Source organism: Schistocerca cancellata, chromosome 9 (genome assembly GCF_023864275.1).
Source record: "Schistocerca cancellata isolate TAMUIC-IGC-003103 chromosome 9, iqSchCanc2.1, whole genome shotgun sequence".
NCBI classification, from domain to species: domain Eukaryota; kingdom Metazoa; phylum Arthropoda; class Insecta; order Orthoptera; family Acrididae; genus Schistocerca; species Schistocerca cancellata.
The window spans coordinates 236647152-236666752 of record NC_064634.1 but is presented as its reverse complement, the minus strand read 5'-3'; the positions used below and the strand labels follow the sequence as shown (position 1 = coordinate 236666752).

The 19601-nt window shown below is 41.6% G+C and overlaps 1 protein-coding gene across 1 annotated transcript in view; it reads right to left on the bottom strand.

Moving 5' to 3' along the window:
* Positions 1–6873: 6873 nt before the first annotated feature.
* Positions 6874–19601, bottom strand: part of LOC126101310 (SANT and BTB domain regulator of class switch recombination) — a 174924-nt gene continuing 162196 nt past the window's right edge. The window contains exon 14 of the mRNA XM_049911986.1: positions 6874–6992. Within this exon, the coding sequence (XP_049767943.1) occupies positions 6874–6992 (119 nt within the window). The remainder of the gene's footprint in view (positions 6993–19601) is intronic.

Genomic DNA, 19601 nt, shown 5'->3' with positions numbered 1-19601 from the left:
AATCCAGTGAGCATGCTGCTTTTAACATTACTATTTTGCCCTACAGTAAGCTTTCAGATAGTGAATGGCGATTTGTTCAAACAGATGGAGCAACAGTTTTCAGAGTTGTCCTCAGGGTATCGGCCTGCACTGCCTGACTGAAGAAAGGATTCATCAGAATACTTACAGAAGAAAATAACCTGACGGAAACGCAGCATGGTTTTAACCAAATATCACGTTTACCTGGCATTTTAGGCACTGTGGACTATATTCATATCCCCATCATAGCTCCTGGTGGCAAAAGTGCAGAGATATTTAGGAATCGTCACTGATGGTTTTCGTTAAACTCTCAAGAAATTTCAGGGTCTAAGCTTAACCAGATCGTATTAAAATCTATAAAAGCACTGCACATAACTTCTGGATGAAATCTTTCTTAAAAAAAATACCAGAACTAACAGAAAATGAAGCTAACAGGAGTTACAACGCAATGTGTGTGGAATTTATGAACAATGTATTTAAAAAAATAAATAAACAGTTACGCCTTTTCCTTGTTGGTCATAGTAACTATATCAGTTTTCTTGCATTCTATCGTGTCATTATATTGGCTCAATATGATTTCCAATAAATAATCTTTTTTATATGAAGAGAAGCTAGAAGATTGGTTCTTTTTCAATTTATTTTCCTCCATCTTCATAACACGAAACTTACGATAATAAATACTGTGTATCTACGATGTACAATTACTGTCTGCAATTGTGTCGATAGTTGATTTCTGCGGTGTTGCCAAAAATATTGCTTGCTATCTAGACCAACACTGAATCTCCTTTGGTGGATCCAGGTTTAGTTTTATACAGTATAACGAAGTCCCGAAAACACTTACATTTCTGAGTTAATGTCAAAATTGATCAAACTGATCTCCAGCCAGCAATGTTTATACAATAAATCCTCAATGTTTGAAATATCTGAATGTTAAATGCCACATACAGTGACGCCTGAAATTGTAAGTAATTTTATCACTATTTCTGTTGTATACCTTCAGTGCCATGTTGTGGATAATAAGTGACACTGCTATTTCAAAGCAAAAAGAAATGTATTGCAAACGATTGATTTCATCCATTGGATTTTTGTCACTCACTGTTTTTAGGCGATTGTAGTATTTTAGCTCTACTGATATTACTAATAAAATATGAATTTTCGGTGTACTGTAGAATTCGTTGGATGTACTTCTTCACAAGTTATACAATAATTCCAGAAGCCAGAGTGTTCGGATACTTTTTAACAAGTTAGTATGTAAATCGTTCTTTAGAATAGCTTCGATCTCATCCATTCACGAGCCAAGTCCGATCTCGCAAGCAGTCGGGTTAAGATAATGTGTGTTGTTGATCAGCTTTTTTGTTTAATTATTTATGTTGGCTTTAGGCAACATTAATCATAACAGCCGGCAATAGTTATAATTGCACAGAGTTAACACAAAACTTTGAAATAAAGTACAATGACAGAGGAAGATGAGCTTTGTGAATAGAACAATACAGCGTGATTCACAAAGACATGTAAATATTTTAATATGTTGTTCTACAAGTAAAACTAAAGAAAAAGTTCATATAAACAGAGGTCTGCAAATGTTCAGTTACGGAGTTACGGCTAGTAAAAGATTTTGCCTGGAATTCAGCAGCTTCGCTAATATGAAGTACGAGGTTAAAGTAAAGCACGATTTCCATTTATTCTGTTGTTATTGACCTGATGAATCTAATAAAGCATGTACCAGACGTGTATCTGCAGTAGTTTTCCAGAACATCCAGAGAAGAAAAGAAGTAATTTCGTAAAAAATTTTTAATTTATTAACCACTTGGCCCAATTTGTTTTTTAAATTCCTGACAGTTGCACAAAGCTTTCAACAGAAGTTATAGAGAATTTAATGTTGGGAAAATGATGGTAACAGCGTTAACCGAAACTGTATGAATGTGTCAGTAGTTCATAAATAATCTACAAACTACAACAGTTACTGTGTGGTTCACTTAACACACTGTTGTTATTATGTTCTTTCACTGAACCCAAGGTTATTAAAAACGGAGGTTGGGCTCGAAGCTAAATCGGCTGTGATTGGCTGGCGCAGTGACGTCACTGTAGGAGCAAAGCGAGGCAGCGGCTAGCGCAGCAAGCGACTCTTACTAAGGACAAGCAACTACTTATAACACCAATAAGTTCTCAGGAAATTATTTAAAACAGTTTATTTACCTGTTAAGATGTTTTGCAGTGGAAGAAGAGTGAACAGGAAAGTTAATATCTCGTAGCTCTTTTTCAACATCTATCATTTGCAGTGCTTCGCTCATGTCAGGCAAAATTCCTGTGAACAGATGTGACGTCAAAAATCCGTCACACTCATCTGCCTCTACTGATGTGTCATTTGACAGAGGAATGTCATGAGCATTGTGCCCCAGCAGTAACAGCCGTAATCGATATTTTACTTCTGTTGGAGAAGGGTTCAAATGGAAATGACCAATTCCTCTGATCTGTGAGAAAAAGTTTTCCAGTGCATCCTGGTTCAATCTTGCAGTTAAAATACATGTTATTTGTAGTGGCTGAAGATCTGAAAACAGTCCAAATAATGACCGAACAGTTGTCATAATGCCTTTCTGGAATGGGAGCAAGTGATTTGCCTTGCCTACGCGCATTTTTTCTCTCAATATTCTTTCTTGAACATCCTTATGTATCCCATAACCACATGATAACTCATTCTTATCGTACCTCCGAGCATTCAAAATGTCAAATGCGTCGTTTGCTAACTGAAAAAAATTTGCTGCTTCCCCTTCTTCAGGCATCAGGTACTTTATGGCTTTAGCTGTGGTACTCGAAAAAAATTGCATTGCCAAATAAACCCTTTGACGCTCTCTCCCCTTGACAGTGAGATGAAGCTGTGACAGTTTAGGACACTACTTCATTTCACTCCTATCTAATGCGAGCAGTCTTTCTACAATAGATTTATTAACAATTTTCCCACTTGGAAGCTTTAGTTCGTCATCCAGAAAGTGGTTCCTCATTAATTTAAACAAATGCGGAACATCTGAAAACACCCAGATTCGTTTATTTCCAAACTGCGGATTGGAAAAGCAGGAATTTGTTTCTGTCACATTAAAATCTTTCCACACAGATCGATTTTTTGCTGCAAGGTCGCACACTACCGCAACAACATCGTAATCAACATCTTGTACAGAGCAGATAATACTGTTTAACCGTTCAGCTGTTATTTGTGTGTCAAAATCATAGTAAATGGGTTGCTTCCATCCAGAAAACAAACCACGTACCATAACAAATAGCACGTTACTGTGTGGCCCTACAACACGATCTTCAGCAGGATCATAAATAATATTGCTGCCTACATTCATTTCGTCGAATGATAGCACACACACACATTCAGTTTTTGTCAATACAGATGAGTGTGCTTTCATTAGTTGCAAAACGTCTGTCAGCACACCAGGAAAGCATCTGAAAGAGCGTGACGTCCATCTCTTAAGTGTTGACAGTCCTGGAAGTGGAAAACCGACCTGATTTCTTAAAAACAAATAACACTTCCTAGACACAGCACGAAGTGTAACCGCTTTACAAATATCTTCCCTTTGCCATTTTTCTCGTTTCTTTCCACTCAACAAGCAGTTTATCTGTGTTTTTGAAAACAATTGGCCTAATATTTGAGTCACTTCCTCCTGCACTTGCTTCTTTTGACTCTTTTGTTGATATTTTATTTTCTCACCACAAGCTTTCACTTTGAGTTTCAAACGCTTCTAACTACACCTGAGATTTGCACACATAGCTGTCAGTCTGCGGTTCCTGTATTCTAATTCTTCTATAAGTTTACAGAGTTCGCTGATCTGTTTACTATCAGTGTCACAGTCATCTGTCGCTGTTGACTGGTCTATTTTTATTTTTTTCGGAGACACACTAACCAGGTGCTCAATTGCATTTTTCATTGTCTTTCTTGCCTGCAACCTGTTTGCAATATTCGGAGTAACTGTGTCATCAGGGCCTGAATTTCCACTAACACTGGGAACACTTCCTGGTATATTCACACTCGGCACTGCGTCTGGTTTAAATGTTTTCTTCGGTGTAGAGTGAGAAGTTCTGCTCGCAAGTCACGCAGATAATCATTGGATGTGAAATGCAACGAACAACCAGTTGACGTCGCAACATTGAAGCGATCTTTTCGGTGGCACTTCATAATCCAGGCCTTCTGCACTTTAACGTCTTTTGGGAACGAATGATAAATTATATCCGTGCCTTCTGTCTTTCGGCTGTACGACAGACACCCTGTTACAGCACACCCAGGCATTTTAACGCAACACTTTTACAAAGCACCGCAACACCACCACAAACTAAAGCAAAACAACACCGGTAAAACAGCTCTTTTGGCGCCTCGACACAACGTACTCCTATGCCGACGTAATGCGCAGAACGACGAAATATTCGCCGATTTGCGCAGACCATTTGGGCCCCCCCTGACTGAACCCAATACAGAAAACTAACTGGTTTCAAGGTTAGGAAACGACTGAAACAACTCACTAACGGTTGCCAACAATGACATAAACTTTTCTACATTATTAATGGAAAGTAAACAAATTTACTTGTATAATAATCTTTGCTTCTCTGGATATTCTTGGAAACTACTGCAGATACACGCCTGGGACATGTTTTATTAGATTCGCCAGACCAATAACAATAAAATAAATGAAAAACGTGCCTAACTTTAACCTCATACAGTTTTGCGATAGCTAGTAGAAAAGATTAGCAAGCTTAAATCGTTGCATCCTATCATCGATGCGGCGGCAGCCTACGAAATGCTGATCTGTCATATTAGGAGAAGCATCAACTGATACTGCCACATCATCATCCCACAAGACTAATAATGTAAAGTGAACATCGTTGTCTTTCCCACACTGGATGTGAACTGTTGCTTACATCACTCAGGAAGAAATATTGGATACCTAACGGACTATATGCAATCTGGCATATTCTATATCAGTGCTTGACTTGTCAGCGATTAGAGGCAAAGCCTGCACACAGCTCATGGGAGACTTACCAAGGAGGCCTTTCTTCAACTACGGGGCTGATTACACAGCACCATTCTACGTGAAAACTGGTTCATGGCGATCCAAATTAACGTAATAGTTATATGGTGCCCCGATTGTGTGTCTGGCAACATGAGCAATGCATTTGGAGGTATTTGGCAACATGACTATTGAAGGGTTCCTGTCGGCCCTTAGAAGATTTGTGTCATGATGGGGCAGGTGCCAAAACTTGTACGCGACAATGGCAAAAACTTTTTCGGAGCTAGTCGGGAACTCCGTGAATTACGAGCTGCTGTGAGCAGTCATTATCAGCAGACACTGGTGAAAAGCTTCATGCATGAAGAAGGCACCAATTGGCACTTCATTCCTCCAGCGTCACCACACATTGGGACAGGGGAGACGTCCTTCAAGTACCACTTGCAGCAAATTACGTCCAACATTTGAAGAGTTAACAACCCTCACTTGTCAAATTGAGGCTTGCTTGAACTCTCGCCCTCTCACACCACTATGTTGCAATTCTTCTGACCCTCAAGTCCTTACCCCAGGTCATTTCCTGATTGGAACTTCTATCAAAAATGTCCCTCAGCCAGATCAAGGTACAGCCGAACTGAGCTTGTTCACAAGGTGGGAATGGCTGCAGCAAAGGTTCCAGATTTTTGGCGCCACTGGTCATCTGACTACCAATATCATCTGCAGCAGCGGGCTGAGTGGATGACCCCAGTCAGAATGTGCAGCCTGGCGCATTGGTTGTAGTAAGGGAAGATAGCCTGCCACCCTTATGCTGGAAGCTGGCCATCATTGAAGGAGGCACGATGGAATGGTGCGAGTGGCCACTATTTGTACAACACAAGGGGTTTTCAAAAGACCAATCAGCAAACTATGTCCTTTACCGAGTGAAGTGATATAGAAGTGAACACTATATTTGTATTTTTTCTTTTCTTGTACGGTATCTTTCTCTTGTTTTGTGACTGCTTTCCAGCAGACTCAGTGGATTTCCTCATTTTTTATGTTTCAGTGTATTCTTTTTTTATGTATCACATGTCAGTTATAGTATAATATACTTGTCCAATGAACACCCGTTTATCATCTGCATTTCTTCTTGGTGTAGCCATTTTAATGATCAGTAGTGTACATGTATTTCAAAATGTTCTCCTTTTCACTTTAGCATGGCTTGTATCGTTTTCGGAAGAAATTAATATTCTTTGGAGGCTGGTATGTTTGGTCACTACACTCGCCCGAGTCACTGGAGAGTACTGCCCTCATTCGAATTATTTATACCAGAGGGGCACTGGCATTGACGCCAGCCCATCAAGGGCGGCTAACCGGACACGCACCATGGTGAGAGTGCGAGACAGTTGTATACGGACATAGTGGGGCGGCTGTCAAACGTAGAGGCCCGCATGTCTTGTATGCTAAAGGGCAAATATAAATATTTTCGTTGTGTGTCATTGTTTTCAATAAGCTTCTCTACATATGTTGTCATTCATCGCAATCTGAACGGATCCAAACCATTATACAGTCCTTTAAATTCCTGGTCCTCCGGTAAAACTGACGATTCAAATTTCTGTCTGTGGATGCTAACACAAATTTTAAGAGCTCAGTCTCAGCATACTACAATATCCGTAAAGGAACATTAATGAATACTTAAACAATGTGCATTGTAGAGGTGGAGGACACATTGTTTCAGTATTTACTGACCAGGCTATCAGGAAATATTCTAGTTTGTTTCCTACACGATTTTCTCCGTGACCAGCTGTTAAATTGTTGATACAATAGTGCCAATAAAAAACAGTGTTATAGAAGCAAGTACAGTGAAATCTTGATTTTGAGAGCTTCAGAAAACAAAAAGTGGAAACATTATGAAATACTTCTCCAAAGCAAGACGACTAGAAGAAGCTTTGTCGTCGCAGGCCTGGAAGATTGGATGATCCATCATCACAGCTGCCGCCATTACTGTTTTGAAACAGTAGAAACATCATTGTTAATTCAAAAACACCTTTGTCAGGTCCTGAAGCAAAATCATCTTCTTTATTGACACATCAAGGTCTGACAATCCACCACCAAGGCTGTAAGTAAAACCTAATTAAGTGATTGTTTACTGTCAAATAATGAGAAAGTTGATGACCACTTGAAGCTAGAACTTTTACAAAATCTTTTCGTGCCTGACACAACTTACAAATTTCCCCTCACTTTGCAAAGTGGCCAATATCGTTAAGTTCAACCTAAGTTGGATGGAGAAATATTTTTGGTTAGTATAGTTTCCCAAAGAGGACGGCGCCTTCTGTAAATATTGTGCGTTTTTACTAAGACAAGTTTGGGTAAAAATGGTCGCCAAATTGTTGGAGCCCAGGTAACGTCCAAGTTTTCGAAGTGAAAGCATGCTCTTGAATATTTCTTCATCCAGGTGAGCAACGATTACTATAAGGCTGCTGTAATCGATGATGACAGTTTTGTTCACACGACGATGAACAAGACAAAAGATATGTGGTGGACTAAAATAGACAACCAATATGGAGCGAGTGCAGTCATTGATTTATGAATAGCTGTGATGTAAAAATTAAATTTATCTTTGCATTGGACAGTATGAATTACGTTTCTATGTGCTTTGGTAATCTGTCTGGTGTTGAGATTTCTATCGTGTGCACTGAACGATTATTCTATGCATAGTGAGTAAATACAAAAAGGTGTTGACTACTATCATAGTTGATTGTATTACAACTGGATTCAGAACTCTCCTGAATTGGTGACCTAGTACGGAACGATACGGAACATTCTCTTCAACTGGGCATCCAACACAATGGATCTCAACACAACAGCCGTGAAGACGGAGTACCACAACTCGCTGTCTATCAGTACCACTATGCCGCAGACAACTGCTCTGAGTGTTGGCACAGGCTCAAGTAATGGCAACAAGAACTACAACAAAAATTCCATGTTTCTAGACTACTAGAGCGCAGTTTTGGTTAGCACAACTGGAGGCCATTGCTCGATTACATGGACTCGTAACTGATTTGGAAAAGTTTACATCGATTATTTCACAATAGAAGTTAAATCCGATCAAACAGTTAGACTCTGTTTCACATCGACAGTCTTATGCTTTATTTAAAAAAGCTGTACTCCAGAGTTTTGCGCCACTGTCAGAATGAAGGTTACAAAAAATTATTGAGAGTGAATTATGTGCCGTTGATTCCCTGTCCCAAGTGCTTCGCTCGTTACATGCAATGGCGGGTAACAAACTGCTATCAGAACAGCCTTTAAAAATTTTCTGGCTTCGAAGACTGCCACAAAACATGAGAGCCGTTTTTGTCCTTTTACATATCTATCCCTTGGCGAATTGGCACGCAAAGTTGATGTGGTTGTGATTGCATGCATAGATAATACAGCCAGGCCCACTGTGAAGTTATGGAGGGAAGCTCTAGGCCACGCACTGTCTACGCACGTCTACAACAGGGAGCCCTGACGCGAAAATATTGGGGCACAGATGCAAGGCCCACTGGTAGACCTGTCTACGGGGTAGTTGATGAACGAACTAGCCAAACGAAATGCTAGGCTAAAGAGGCATACTGCCGACAATGGGGTTCGAAGTGAGAACAACCAGCAACGTGGAATCTGGTGTTGGTACAACAGGCACTTTGCTGATGCAGCGAGGCAGTGCACAAGCCCCTGCACGTAGCCAAATGCGAGTGACGAGTGCCAGTAGGCGTGCAAACTCTTCAGGAGTGTAAAAGGCAGACAGAATGCAACGGTTTCTGTTGTTACAGACTCCACTCGATTATTTATCAAAGACTTAAAGCCTGGTGTGCTTTTCCGAGCCCTCCATCCCCTGTTGGCTAGACGGGGAGAGTCAGACCCCTTTTCCCGAACACCTCCAAAACCTCTTCACTACCCTCACAAATTCACAAATGAAATTCACATTTCAAAGTCTCGTTAGGTTAAGTATAGCAGATAAGTTAGATTAAGAATTCCCTACATGATTTACTTTAATTTGTTTCCTTTCCTTAGTTTAAAGCATTTTTCGTAAGACATATCGAGATTGAATTCCAAATTGTATCTAAACTGTTAAAGCTTGTACATAGAAATGTGATATTACTCAACAATAAAAGATAAAGGTGAACAATGCAGAAACTGGTACGCCTCCACGTGGCAGGGACGGGCAACATCGAGGGTGGCTGGAAGCTAACAAACTTGCGGTCACTCACGACGGCTAAGAGACCAGAAAACCTTGTTGGGTATATCACAAAAGTATTTTTTGTGGTAAAAAAAGGACCAGCCATATACCCACAGGCGGCTGGTCACCCACCTGGTTTAATGTAAAAAAAGTTTTCCTAGTTGACCTGTTTCAGAAATCAGTGTTTTTTTCCAAAAATGCCTGATGATTCTGGCAAAAATGAAGATATTCCTTTCCTTAGAGCTGCCAACAGTTTTGCACTCCGAACTTATGGGAAGAGAGTGCTAACCTTAGAACTAGATGAGAACTTTCACCCTACGTGGACATTTGTCATGTGATTGGGCCAATTGTAGGAGCTGATTTTCCCCGACATTATTCAGTTATGCCAAATTTAGTGCTTCGATGCTTAGTGCAAATACCTCTCTTTCTTGAACTCACTACTGCTTCAGAAGGCGTACTTTGTTACTCCGCAACTTTCGGTCGCACGAAGATTTCTGGGCTATCTGCACCTTTCACGTCAGTTGTACAGCAGTCGAGATCGCTTCTGTATCAATGTGGAGAGCAAACGTGTGAATTACGTGACAAGACACCAAAAACGTATGTGCACAAAACAGCCAAGCATTCGTAGTTGAGAGAGACTGGCAAGGTACTCGAAGCATAAGTTCCTGAAGAACAAGGACTGTGTTCAGTTGAAAGATCGACCGCGCGTGAATTACAAGATCTGCATCGCAAAAAGAGCTGGATGGTGTATATGAACAACTACGGCACCTGTGCTATGCTGCTGCAGCGCCAGAAGGTGGTCATGCTTCTTCCCCCTCTTCCTTCTCCAAGGCGGTCGGTGCATAGAGCAGCAACCTTGGCCGTAGCTTTTACGTGAGTATCCTGCACGATGGATCCGGCGTTGGCCAAGAGCAACAAACGTCATTCCACTCAACATTTTATTAAAACAACACTCGGTCAGCCGCTAGCTTTTGGGCCTCGGCGCCTGTTTCCCGATAAATTATTCGCAGCAAAACAGGAATTTGATAACATGATCGCTGTTGGAGTTGTATCAAGGTTAAATAGTGCGTAGGTGGCCCCATTGCAAATGGTAAGGCACAAAAACTGATCATGGAGAATCTGCGCAGTCTACAGGGGCTTAAACGCCAGCTCTGTTCCAGACCACTATCCACTGCCTCACGTAGCTGACTTAAATGGTAACCTAGAAGGTACTTGCTGTTTCAGTGTTGCTAACTGTGCTAGGGCTTCATCACAAATACCTGTGGCTCTGGATAAAAAAAAAAGAAGAAGAAGTAGAAGACAGCTGCCTTTTGGACACTACACTTACTTGGCAGCATTTCATGCACGAGGTCCTACACGGCCTCCCATTTGTGTTCTGCTACACGGACGACGTGTTAGTGTTCTCGAAAACCGAAGAGGAGCACATTAAGCATCTGTATACTTTGTTCAAAAGACTAGATTGCTGTGGTGTTATGATTAATAAATACAAATGTGTTTTTGCAAAAGACGATCTAAAGTTTCTTGGCTACGTTGTATCACGCCATCGTATCTCACCAATTACCGAAAAAGTGACAGATATTGGAAACAAGCCCCCCTTGTTCTACGTTTAAAGGCCTTAAACGTTTCCTGGGAATGTTAAATTATTTCAGAAGTCACTTGCCACATTTGGCAGAGCTACAGGAACGGCTTGATAAACTACTCACTTGTAAAAACGCATCTGGTAGCAGGAAGGTTCCATAGATTCCTGAAGCTACATCTACATGTAGCGACCTAAAATATGCGTTGGCGAATGCTACATTTTCGGCACATCCTGTGAGAATGCGCCAATCGCCTTGGGGGATGGCGCAAGTCAGATGTCACAGGGCGTGGTGTACAACAGTATGTCGCAATGAAATGGCAACCTGTGGCCTTTTTCCCAAACGCCTGTCGCTACAGCAGAAACAATGGAGCACATTTGACAGGGAACTCCTGGCCATATATCTATCAAACATTTCTGACCATTCCTTGAGAGACAAGTATTTACAGTTTTCACAGGTCATAAACTTCTCACTTCATTATTCTAACATGTTTCTGATCTCAACTCAGCATATCAGATTGGCCAAGCAGAGTTCATTGCCCAATTTTCCACAGACGTGCAATACATCACAATGCAGGGTAATGTCATGGCTGACCACTTGTCTCACAACTGTGCGGCGCTTTCCATCATTAACTGGGCTGATGTGTCACCAGAACGAGATGCAGACAGCTTCCTTCAGCAGTGTCGGACTGATCCTGCATCGAGAGGCCTATGCCTTAAGCGCCTGCTGCTGCACAACACAAGACGAGGGATTTGGTGTGGCACTTCAGGAGATAAGTTACATCCATTTGCCCAACAAAGTGGTGATGTCCAGTGTCTGACGTCCTTCACAGCCTAGCACACCCAGGGATAAGGGCTACTGCTATGTTAGTATCAGACAGAGTTGTTTCGTTGGGAATACTGAAAGATTGCTGTTGATGGGTTCGATGCTTGCCACAAGTTTGCTCCAGTGGGAGACTTCCCCTCCCTGTCAGGAAGATTCTCACACTTGCATGTGGATATTGTAGGTCCTCTCCCCCCTTCTGAAGGCTTTCATATTCTAGGTTTTATGGTAGATGGATTTAATAGGCGGCCCAAGGCAGTTCCTATACTAGATATTTTGGCAGTGTCTGTTACCCGCATGGCCGTTGATCTCTACTGGGCTCTCCAGGTTTGGCATTTCTCAAATTACCACTACTGACAGGGATAGGCAGTTTTGATGCCAACTGTTCGAGGAGCTCTTGAGATTATGCAGATGATACTGTCCCACCACCAACAGGATGGTAGAACATATGCACTGCACCCTAAGTTCACCTGCTTAGTTGGGTGGTAACGTGTTCACCTCTCATGCACGTGGGCCTGGGTTCAATTCCCGGTTGGGTTGGAGATTTTTCCTGCTCAGGAACTGGGTGTTGTGTTGTCCTCATCACCGGCGCACAAGTCATTCAATGTGGCATCGAATGAAATAAGATTTGCACTTGGCGTCCAAACTTCCCCGAATAAGGGCCTCTGGCCAATGATACTATACGCCCATTTACATTTTACTGCATCCTAAGGTTACCTTGGCCTGCCGTGTGGAATCCTGGATGACAGCACTGCCATTAGTACTGCTAGGGCTCCACACAGTAATTAAAGAAGATTTAGGGTGTTCCTCTGCTTTGTTAGTCTATGGAGAGCAACTGAAAGTACCAGGCATATTTCTCTCACCATCTCCCCCTTACAATCTATCTGTTAGGGAACATGCCACCTTTTTACTCACTCTGCAAACTCGCATGCAACCCCTCAAACCTACCAATCAGTCACGACATGGAGACAAATAAAAATTCCAAAAAGACCTGTTCATATGTGAGTTTGTGTGTATAAGAGAAGGTGCTGCTAGACCGCCTCTTAGCCCTCTGGATACATGATCCTTTAATGCCATTGCAGGAGTGACAAAACATTTGTAGCTGAAAAGAATGGCAAACATGATACTGTGTCACTTGACTGCCTTAAGCCGGCATACTCTGAATCATGTCTGGATGAACCACAGAGTGAAAGAGCCTGTTTGTTGTATCCCCTCAATATTTATCACAGAAGAATAGAGACATTCATCTCCCTCAAAACACTGAAAAGCCAATTACATTTACGCGGTTGGCAGACAAGCATGTTGTCAACACCCCATGGTCCAGGGGCTCTCAGGTTTTCAAGTTCAGTCCAGTTGAGGGACCAACAGACCATCTGAGTAAACATGCTACACACATGAATTGTTGAGCTACAGCTCTCCCAAAAGAGAAGGGGTGTTGGCTGATGTGGTGGACTAAAATTCATGAAAAGCTGTGATATAAAAATTAAATTTATCTTTCCACTGGACAATATGACTTATATTTTTGTGCTATTTTGTTATCAGTCTGGTATTGAGATTTCTATTGCATGCACTGGATGAGAATTCTATGAATAGTGAGTAAATACAATAAAATGTTGACTCCTATTATAGTTGTGTGTTTTTCAAGAGGGTTCAGAAATCCCATAATGACATAAAACATTGCCTGGACAAAGGCTTGGTGGAGCAGGTGGAAAAAAATTAGCTAACATATAGTCCCTATAATTTAAGTGGTGATTCTCTGTGGATGTCAGGAGATTGCATTAAGCAGACACCGGCATTTGGGCCTATTGAAGTTGACAAACAAGATGACAAGAAGATGGGTAACTTTTATGCCATTTTAAAATGTCACACAAAATGTGATGAAAACCTTCAAGCAAATTTGCATGGAACTGGTAAATGTGACAAGTACATTAGTGCCCCAGTCCAAAATCAGATTATCAGCTGCATCAATGACCAATGCCTGGGAAGGATTGTTCAGTGCATTAATGAAAAAGAAACTGAAAATCACTTTTCAACCCTTAGAGCCAGAGGGGGCTTTTTTGGGGGAGCACATATGTACGTCACTAAACTGAAGGTCTCCTTTTCTATTGGGCATACCTTCTATTTTAAGATGTGCTTAATTTTAATCAATGTTGGTGAATTTTTCCATGAGCTGATTATAGTTGGCTCTTACCTCAAGGGCAGAGGAGTAGGGTGGAAGAAAGAAAGATTTTTGTTTCATGTCCCATCAACATCTAGGTCATTAGAGACAAAGCACAAACTCAGGAGATTTTTGTTTCATGTCTGATCAACATCTAGGTCATTAGAGACAGAGCACAAACTCGGGATGATTGAAGGATGGAGAAGGAAATCAGCTATGCTCATTCAAAGGAACCATCAAGGCATTTGCCTGAAGTGATTTACAGACTCTCAGAAACCTAAATTTGATAGGCTAGATGGGAATTTGATCCACAATCCTTCCAAATTTAAGTCCAGTGTGATAACTACTATGGCGCTTAACTTGGACGGAGAGGTAAGTGGTGTGGTCACTGTGAGGTTAGAGGATGTGAGAGGGGAGAATGTTTTATTATTTGTCTTCCAGTGATGACAACTCATGAGCATGCATGACTCATGCCTATGAGCTGCTATTACATAAATTTTGACACGGAAGCCACATGGATTCATGAACGTACTTTTCAGAGACAGTCATCTTTAAATGCAGTACATTTTTGTAACTAGGCATATGAAATTAAATTAAGGCTATTGTAAAAGAACAAGAAGAGGAAAACATTTTGTAAATGTGGTGATTGTGTATTGGCTTGAGTAATATATTAAAATATAATTACTGTTATTAATCAATTAATTTGCTGCTCAAATACAACACAACACCACTTAATCAGGCAATTGCAATGTCACAACTTTAGTGTTGCTGAGGACAGCAGCAGTTTGAAATAGAGAATAGTAGACATGAAGTGTTCCAAATGGCATAGACTTAGACAAGTGGCCAACTTATTGCTCTTTTACTGGAGCTAGTCTACAGGAACTCATAACATACTAATTTATGTAGGTAACCAATTAATAATGAGATTGGTACATGTGTAGGCTGAGAGACCAACCCACAATGTTATTATTGGGTCCTGAGCAAAAAGATTTGATGACCACTGCCCTAGGGTATTTGGGGAAGTCGTACAAAAGTCTCTGCATAGTATTTTTGAAAGATGGCCCTATTGATACAAGGTTCACTTTCCAGAATGGCAACAATTACCACTAAACAGCAAGGTTTTCTTAAAGAGTGACTGCATCAAACTACCTGTAGATTCACCCATTTCTGCATCTGATTTTTCTGCAGAACCATAAATTTAATTTTTGGAATATTTAGTGGTTTGTACTCTTTAGATTTTTGTATACAAGTGACAATTTTTGTAAATATTTTAATAGCTTCATTAATATTGTTGCTTATTTTAATCACCAACTTTTGAATTGACTGAACACTATTTCTCATTATGGAATTTTGAATTACACTACACGTTTTGTCACCCTTGATAGTTCTTTCGGCAGAGGATGTATAGAAAGAAACAATTTTCATTTTTGATCAATCACATGAACCCATAGTATTTTCAAATGGTGTTAGAATCAGTACTGTTTGCTAAGACTGGATAAAGAAAGAGAATTTGGGTGATTCATTTTTAACTCAGCCATTACTGTATGCGGTCTACTCTCACACAAAGAACAAACTGAATGTTTTAAACTTTTTCTGATATAGAATCAGATCACAGTATTTGGTAGCAGTGCATTTGGAGATATCAAATAAATGTGTTTCCTGCTCACTGGATGTACCCCTCAGTCCAAACCTTGGACAGAACATTGGACATGCTCCAGGGCATGAACCACAGAGCTGAACAGCTACAGATCCATTATGGACATGTGTGGATCTGGAGTACATAGATGTAAAAAATGTTGCTTACACAGTGGCAGTCTGTTCATTTGTGCTTCTGATGGTGTCAGCTTGGTTGATTACTAAACTATCATGTCTATTGGACACTTTCACTCACCTGTTCATCCATAAACTAATTTCTCATCATCTATACCAACAGAAACTGGTATCAGTTCAAAACAAACAGTCTGCTGCAGAGTGAAAATTCATTGTGGGATCAGTTGGTCTCTGACAGCAAAAGACACCAAACTCCATATGTTTTTAAAGAGGCTACCTCTTTGTGATGTGTACACCAACTATTGCTTAGTTTTAATTGTATTCATCCCATCAAACTCCTACTAAGAAAAATCTGAAAATGCAAAGTCCAGGATGGATTAACAACAATATTATGAAAAGAATGATTACTACTCATCATACAGAGGACACATAGTGTCACAAATAGGCACAGTGAAACCACTGCAATACATTTAAGCTTTCTGCCAAAAGATCTTCTTCCAACGTAGAAAACAGACACAGTCGCACAAGCACAACTCACACACATGTAACCACTGTATCTGGCTGCTGGGGCCTGATTACAGACTGTGACTGCACCTGATGAGAACAGCAATCTGATGTGGATGGTGGGGTAAAGAGAATTCATTGGGCATGAAGAGGGAGGGATAGCAGGGTAAGGATTGGGGTGGTTTAGTGCTTCTTGTGGAAGTGTGCAGGGATGTGATGGAGAGAAGGTAGGACTACAAGGTGCAGATGGGAGGTTTGTGGGGGTTGGGGATTGGGGGGGGAGGGAGGGAAAAATGATGGGAAAAGGAGAGAAGTAGAGAAGGGGAGAAAGACTTGTGGGTGTGTTGGCAGAATAGAAGGCTGTGTAGTCTGGAGTGGGAGCAGGAAAAGGAATATGAGGGTGGAGTGAAGGGGAAAGGTAGGAGGAGGACAGGGACAAGTGAAGGTTGTGGCCAGGGGGGTTACAGGACTGTAGGGGAAATTCTCACCTGCATGATTTAGAAAATCTGGTGTTGGTAGGCAGGATCTAGGTAGCACAGGCTTGAAGTAATCATTGGAGTGATGAATGTTGTGTTGGGCAGCATTTTCAGCACCTGGATGGTCGAGCTGTCTCTTGGCAACAGTTTGTCAGTTGTGATTCATGTGGAAAGACAGCTTGTTAGTTGTCAAGCTGATATAGAAAACAGCACAGGTGTTGCAACTTAGTTTGTAGATCAATGGACTACTTTCTCAGTAGCCCTGACTTTGATGGGATAGGAGATGCCTGTGTCAAGACTGGAGTAAGTGGTAGGGAGAGGACGTACATCCAGGTCTGTTGCAGAGATATGGGCCATGAGGCAAGGGGTAAGGAGTTAGGAGAAAGGATGGAGAAGAGATGGAGAAGAATATTGTATAGGTTATTGGGAGGTTATTTTCACTCCATAAGGCCTCAGTGACACCCTTGGTATATTTGGAGCGGGACTGTTCATCACTACTGATGTAAATACCATGGGTAGCTAACCTGTATGCAAGGGACTGCTTGATATGGAATGGATGGCAGCTGTCAAAGTGGAGGTATTGCTGTAGGTGGAGATCAACATTGAGAAAGGTGGCTTATTGGGTTGATGAGGACCAAGAGAAGTGAATGGTAGTGGAGGTGCTGAGGTCCTGGAGGAATGTAAATAGGGTGCCCTCATCCTCGATCCAGACCACAGAAGTGTCATCTGTGAATCTGAAACAGGTGATGGATTTGGCTTGATGCTGGCAAAGGAGAAGTACTTGCATGTGAGGATATAGTTGGTCATAGTGACCACGAGGGATGTTGTATGTTTGGTGTCAGTCATGCAGTGAGGAAGGTAGTGTTCAATGCTGGCAAGGCCATGGGTTGTCTCTGGCCTAAACCATATCTTCCATAGTGATCTCTATCTGTTCAAATACTGCCAGTCCATAGCCCTCACTAACCTAGTCCTCTGAAACCTTTGCATCCATAAAATTCTCCTGCTCTGCAGTCCCACATTTCTGCAACCTATCTCTCACATTAAAACTTTTTCCTCCAGGAACTAGATCAGCATGAATAACACCACATCAGAAAACTCTCCAACCTGTTCACTTTCCACTTCCACCTCAGATTTCCACCATCCACCGACTCTACAAGAGCCTATAAACCTCCTGTGCATCACCTCATAGCTGGCAAAACCTGTTTCATGGATCTACTACATTTACCACACCCTTAGAAACTCCACCACCATACAGAGTCCGGAACCAAAACAGAGCTGAAAGACAGTCATTAACCTTTCCTCCAAAAACCTTAGTGCCATTGAAGTATCAGTCATTTCCAAAAGCCTTAAATTTTACCCACTCAAAAATTCAATTATGCTGGACTTGTTATTAAACACCTTCTCTCTTTCTCCTGGTCCATACAATAGAAACACTTTTTCTCCACCAGCCACCAGTCCTACCATCAGACTTCCAAAAAACAAACATTGAACTCTGCCTGGCACAGTCCACTCTTCCATCCAAGCATAATCCACCCCAACTGCCCCAAAATCACCCCCAGTTAACATTTCAGAATTGCTTAGCCTCAAACCTTGCCTCGCAGTCAGTCCCCAATTCACTCAACATGGAAACCAACTTTACATCTGCAAGAACAACTGCAATCCATCACCTTAAAACTGATCCCAATTTTATAATCCTACATACTGACAAATGCTCCATCACTGTCATTTTGAACTGGAGTGATTACCTGGCAGAGAGATTCCAGTTTGCTACATTCTTCCTAAAGTCCATAAGCCCAGCCACCCTGGATGCCCCCATTGTGGCAGCTATTGTGTCCCACTGAGAAAATCTCTGATTTTGTGGACTGACAGCTTCAGCCTATCATGAATAACATACCCTGCAAAGACACCAACCATTTCCTTCACCAGCTCTCCACAGTTTCTATTCCTTTACCACAAGTGTTGATGCCACCTCTCTCTACACTAACATCCCCATTGCCCATAGCCTTACCACAACTGGACACCATCTTTCTCAACACCTGACCGACTCCAAACCTACAACCACTTTCTTGGTCAACTTGACCACCTATATTCTCACCCATAATTACTTCTGCTTTGAAGGCAACACCTAGAAAGAAATCTGTCATACAGCAATGGGCACCCACATGGTACCACCCTGTGCCAAACTATTCATGGGCCATCTTAAGGAATCTTTTCTTCCTAACCACCCAGAACCCCAAGCCCTCACCTAGTTCAGGTTCACTGACGACATCTTCATGATCTGGATTGAAGGTGAGAACACCTTATCCACATTCCTTCAGAACTCAACACCTTCACTCCATTTGCTTTATCTGGTCCTGCTCAATGCAACAAGTCATCTTTCTTTATGTTGATCTACCTGGTCCTCCTCAATGGAACAAGTGATCTTTCTCGATGTTGACCACTGCAGGGATGGCTACAGCAGTACCTCCATCCGTATCAAATCTACCAACCACCGGCACTACCTACACTTTGACAACTGCTTCCCATTCCATACCCAGAAGTCCCTTCCATTCTTCCTAGCTACCTGTGGCCTTTGTATCATAAGTAATGAGCAGTCTCTCCATATATACCAAAGGTCTCACTGAAGCCTTCACAAATTAAAAATTTCACTCCCAGCATTCTACAAGTACAGATCTCCTGTACCTAATCTCTCCAGTCATCTACCACCTTCTACATACCCACCATCTGGCCAGAAAGAAGCACTCCCCTTGTGACTCAGTACTATCTAGGACTGGAGAAACTGAATCACATTCTCTTCCAGAATTTCAACTGGTTCTCATCATGCTGTGAAATGAGAAATGTCCTACATGCTATCATTCCCACCACTCCCACAGTGGTATTCTGTTGTCCACAGGAACCTACCCAATTCCTTGCCCATCCCTACTCCACCCTTGCTCCCTACTCCTTGCCTCACTGCTCATATCCTTGCAATATACCTATGTGCAAGACCAGTCTGGTCACAGGCATCTCCTATTCCACTGAAGGCAGTGCTACCTGAGAAAGCAGTCATGAGATCTACAATCTAAGTTGCAACCTCTGTGCAGTTTT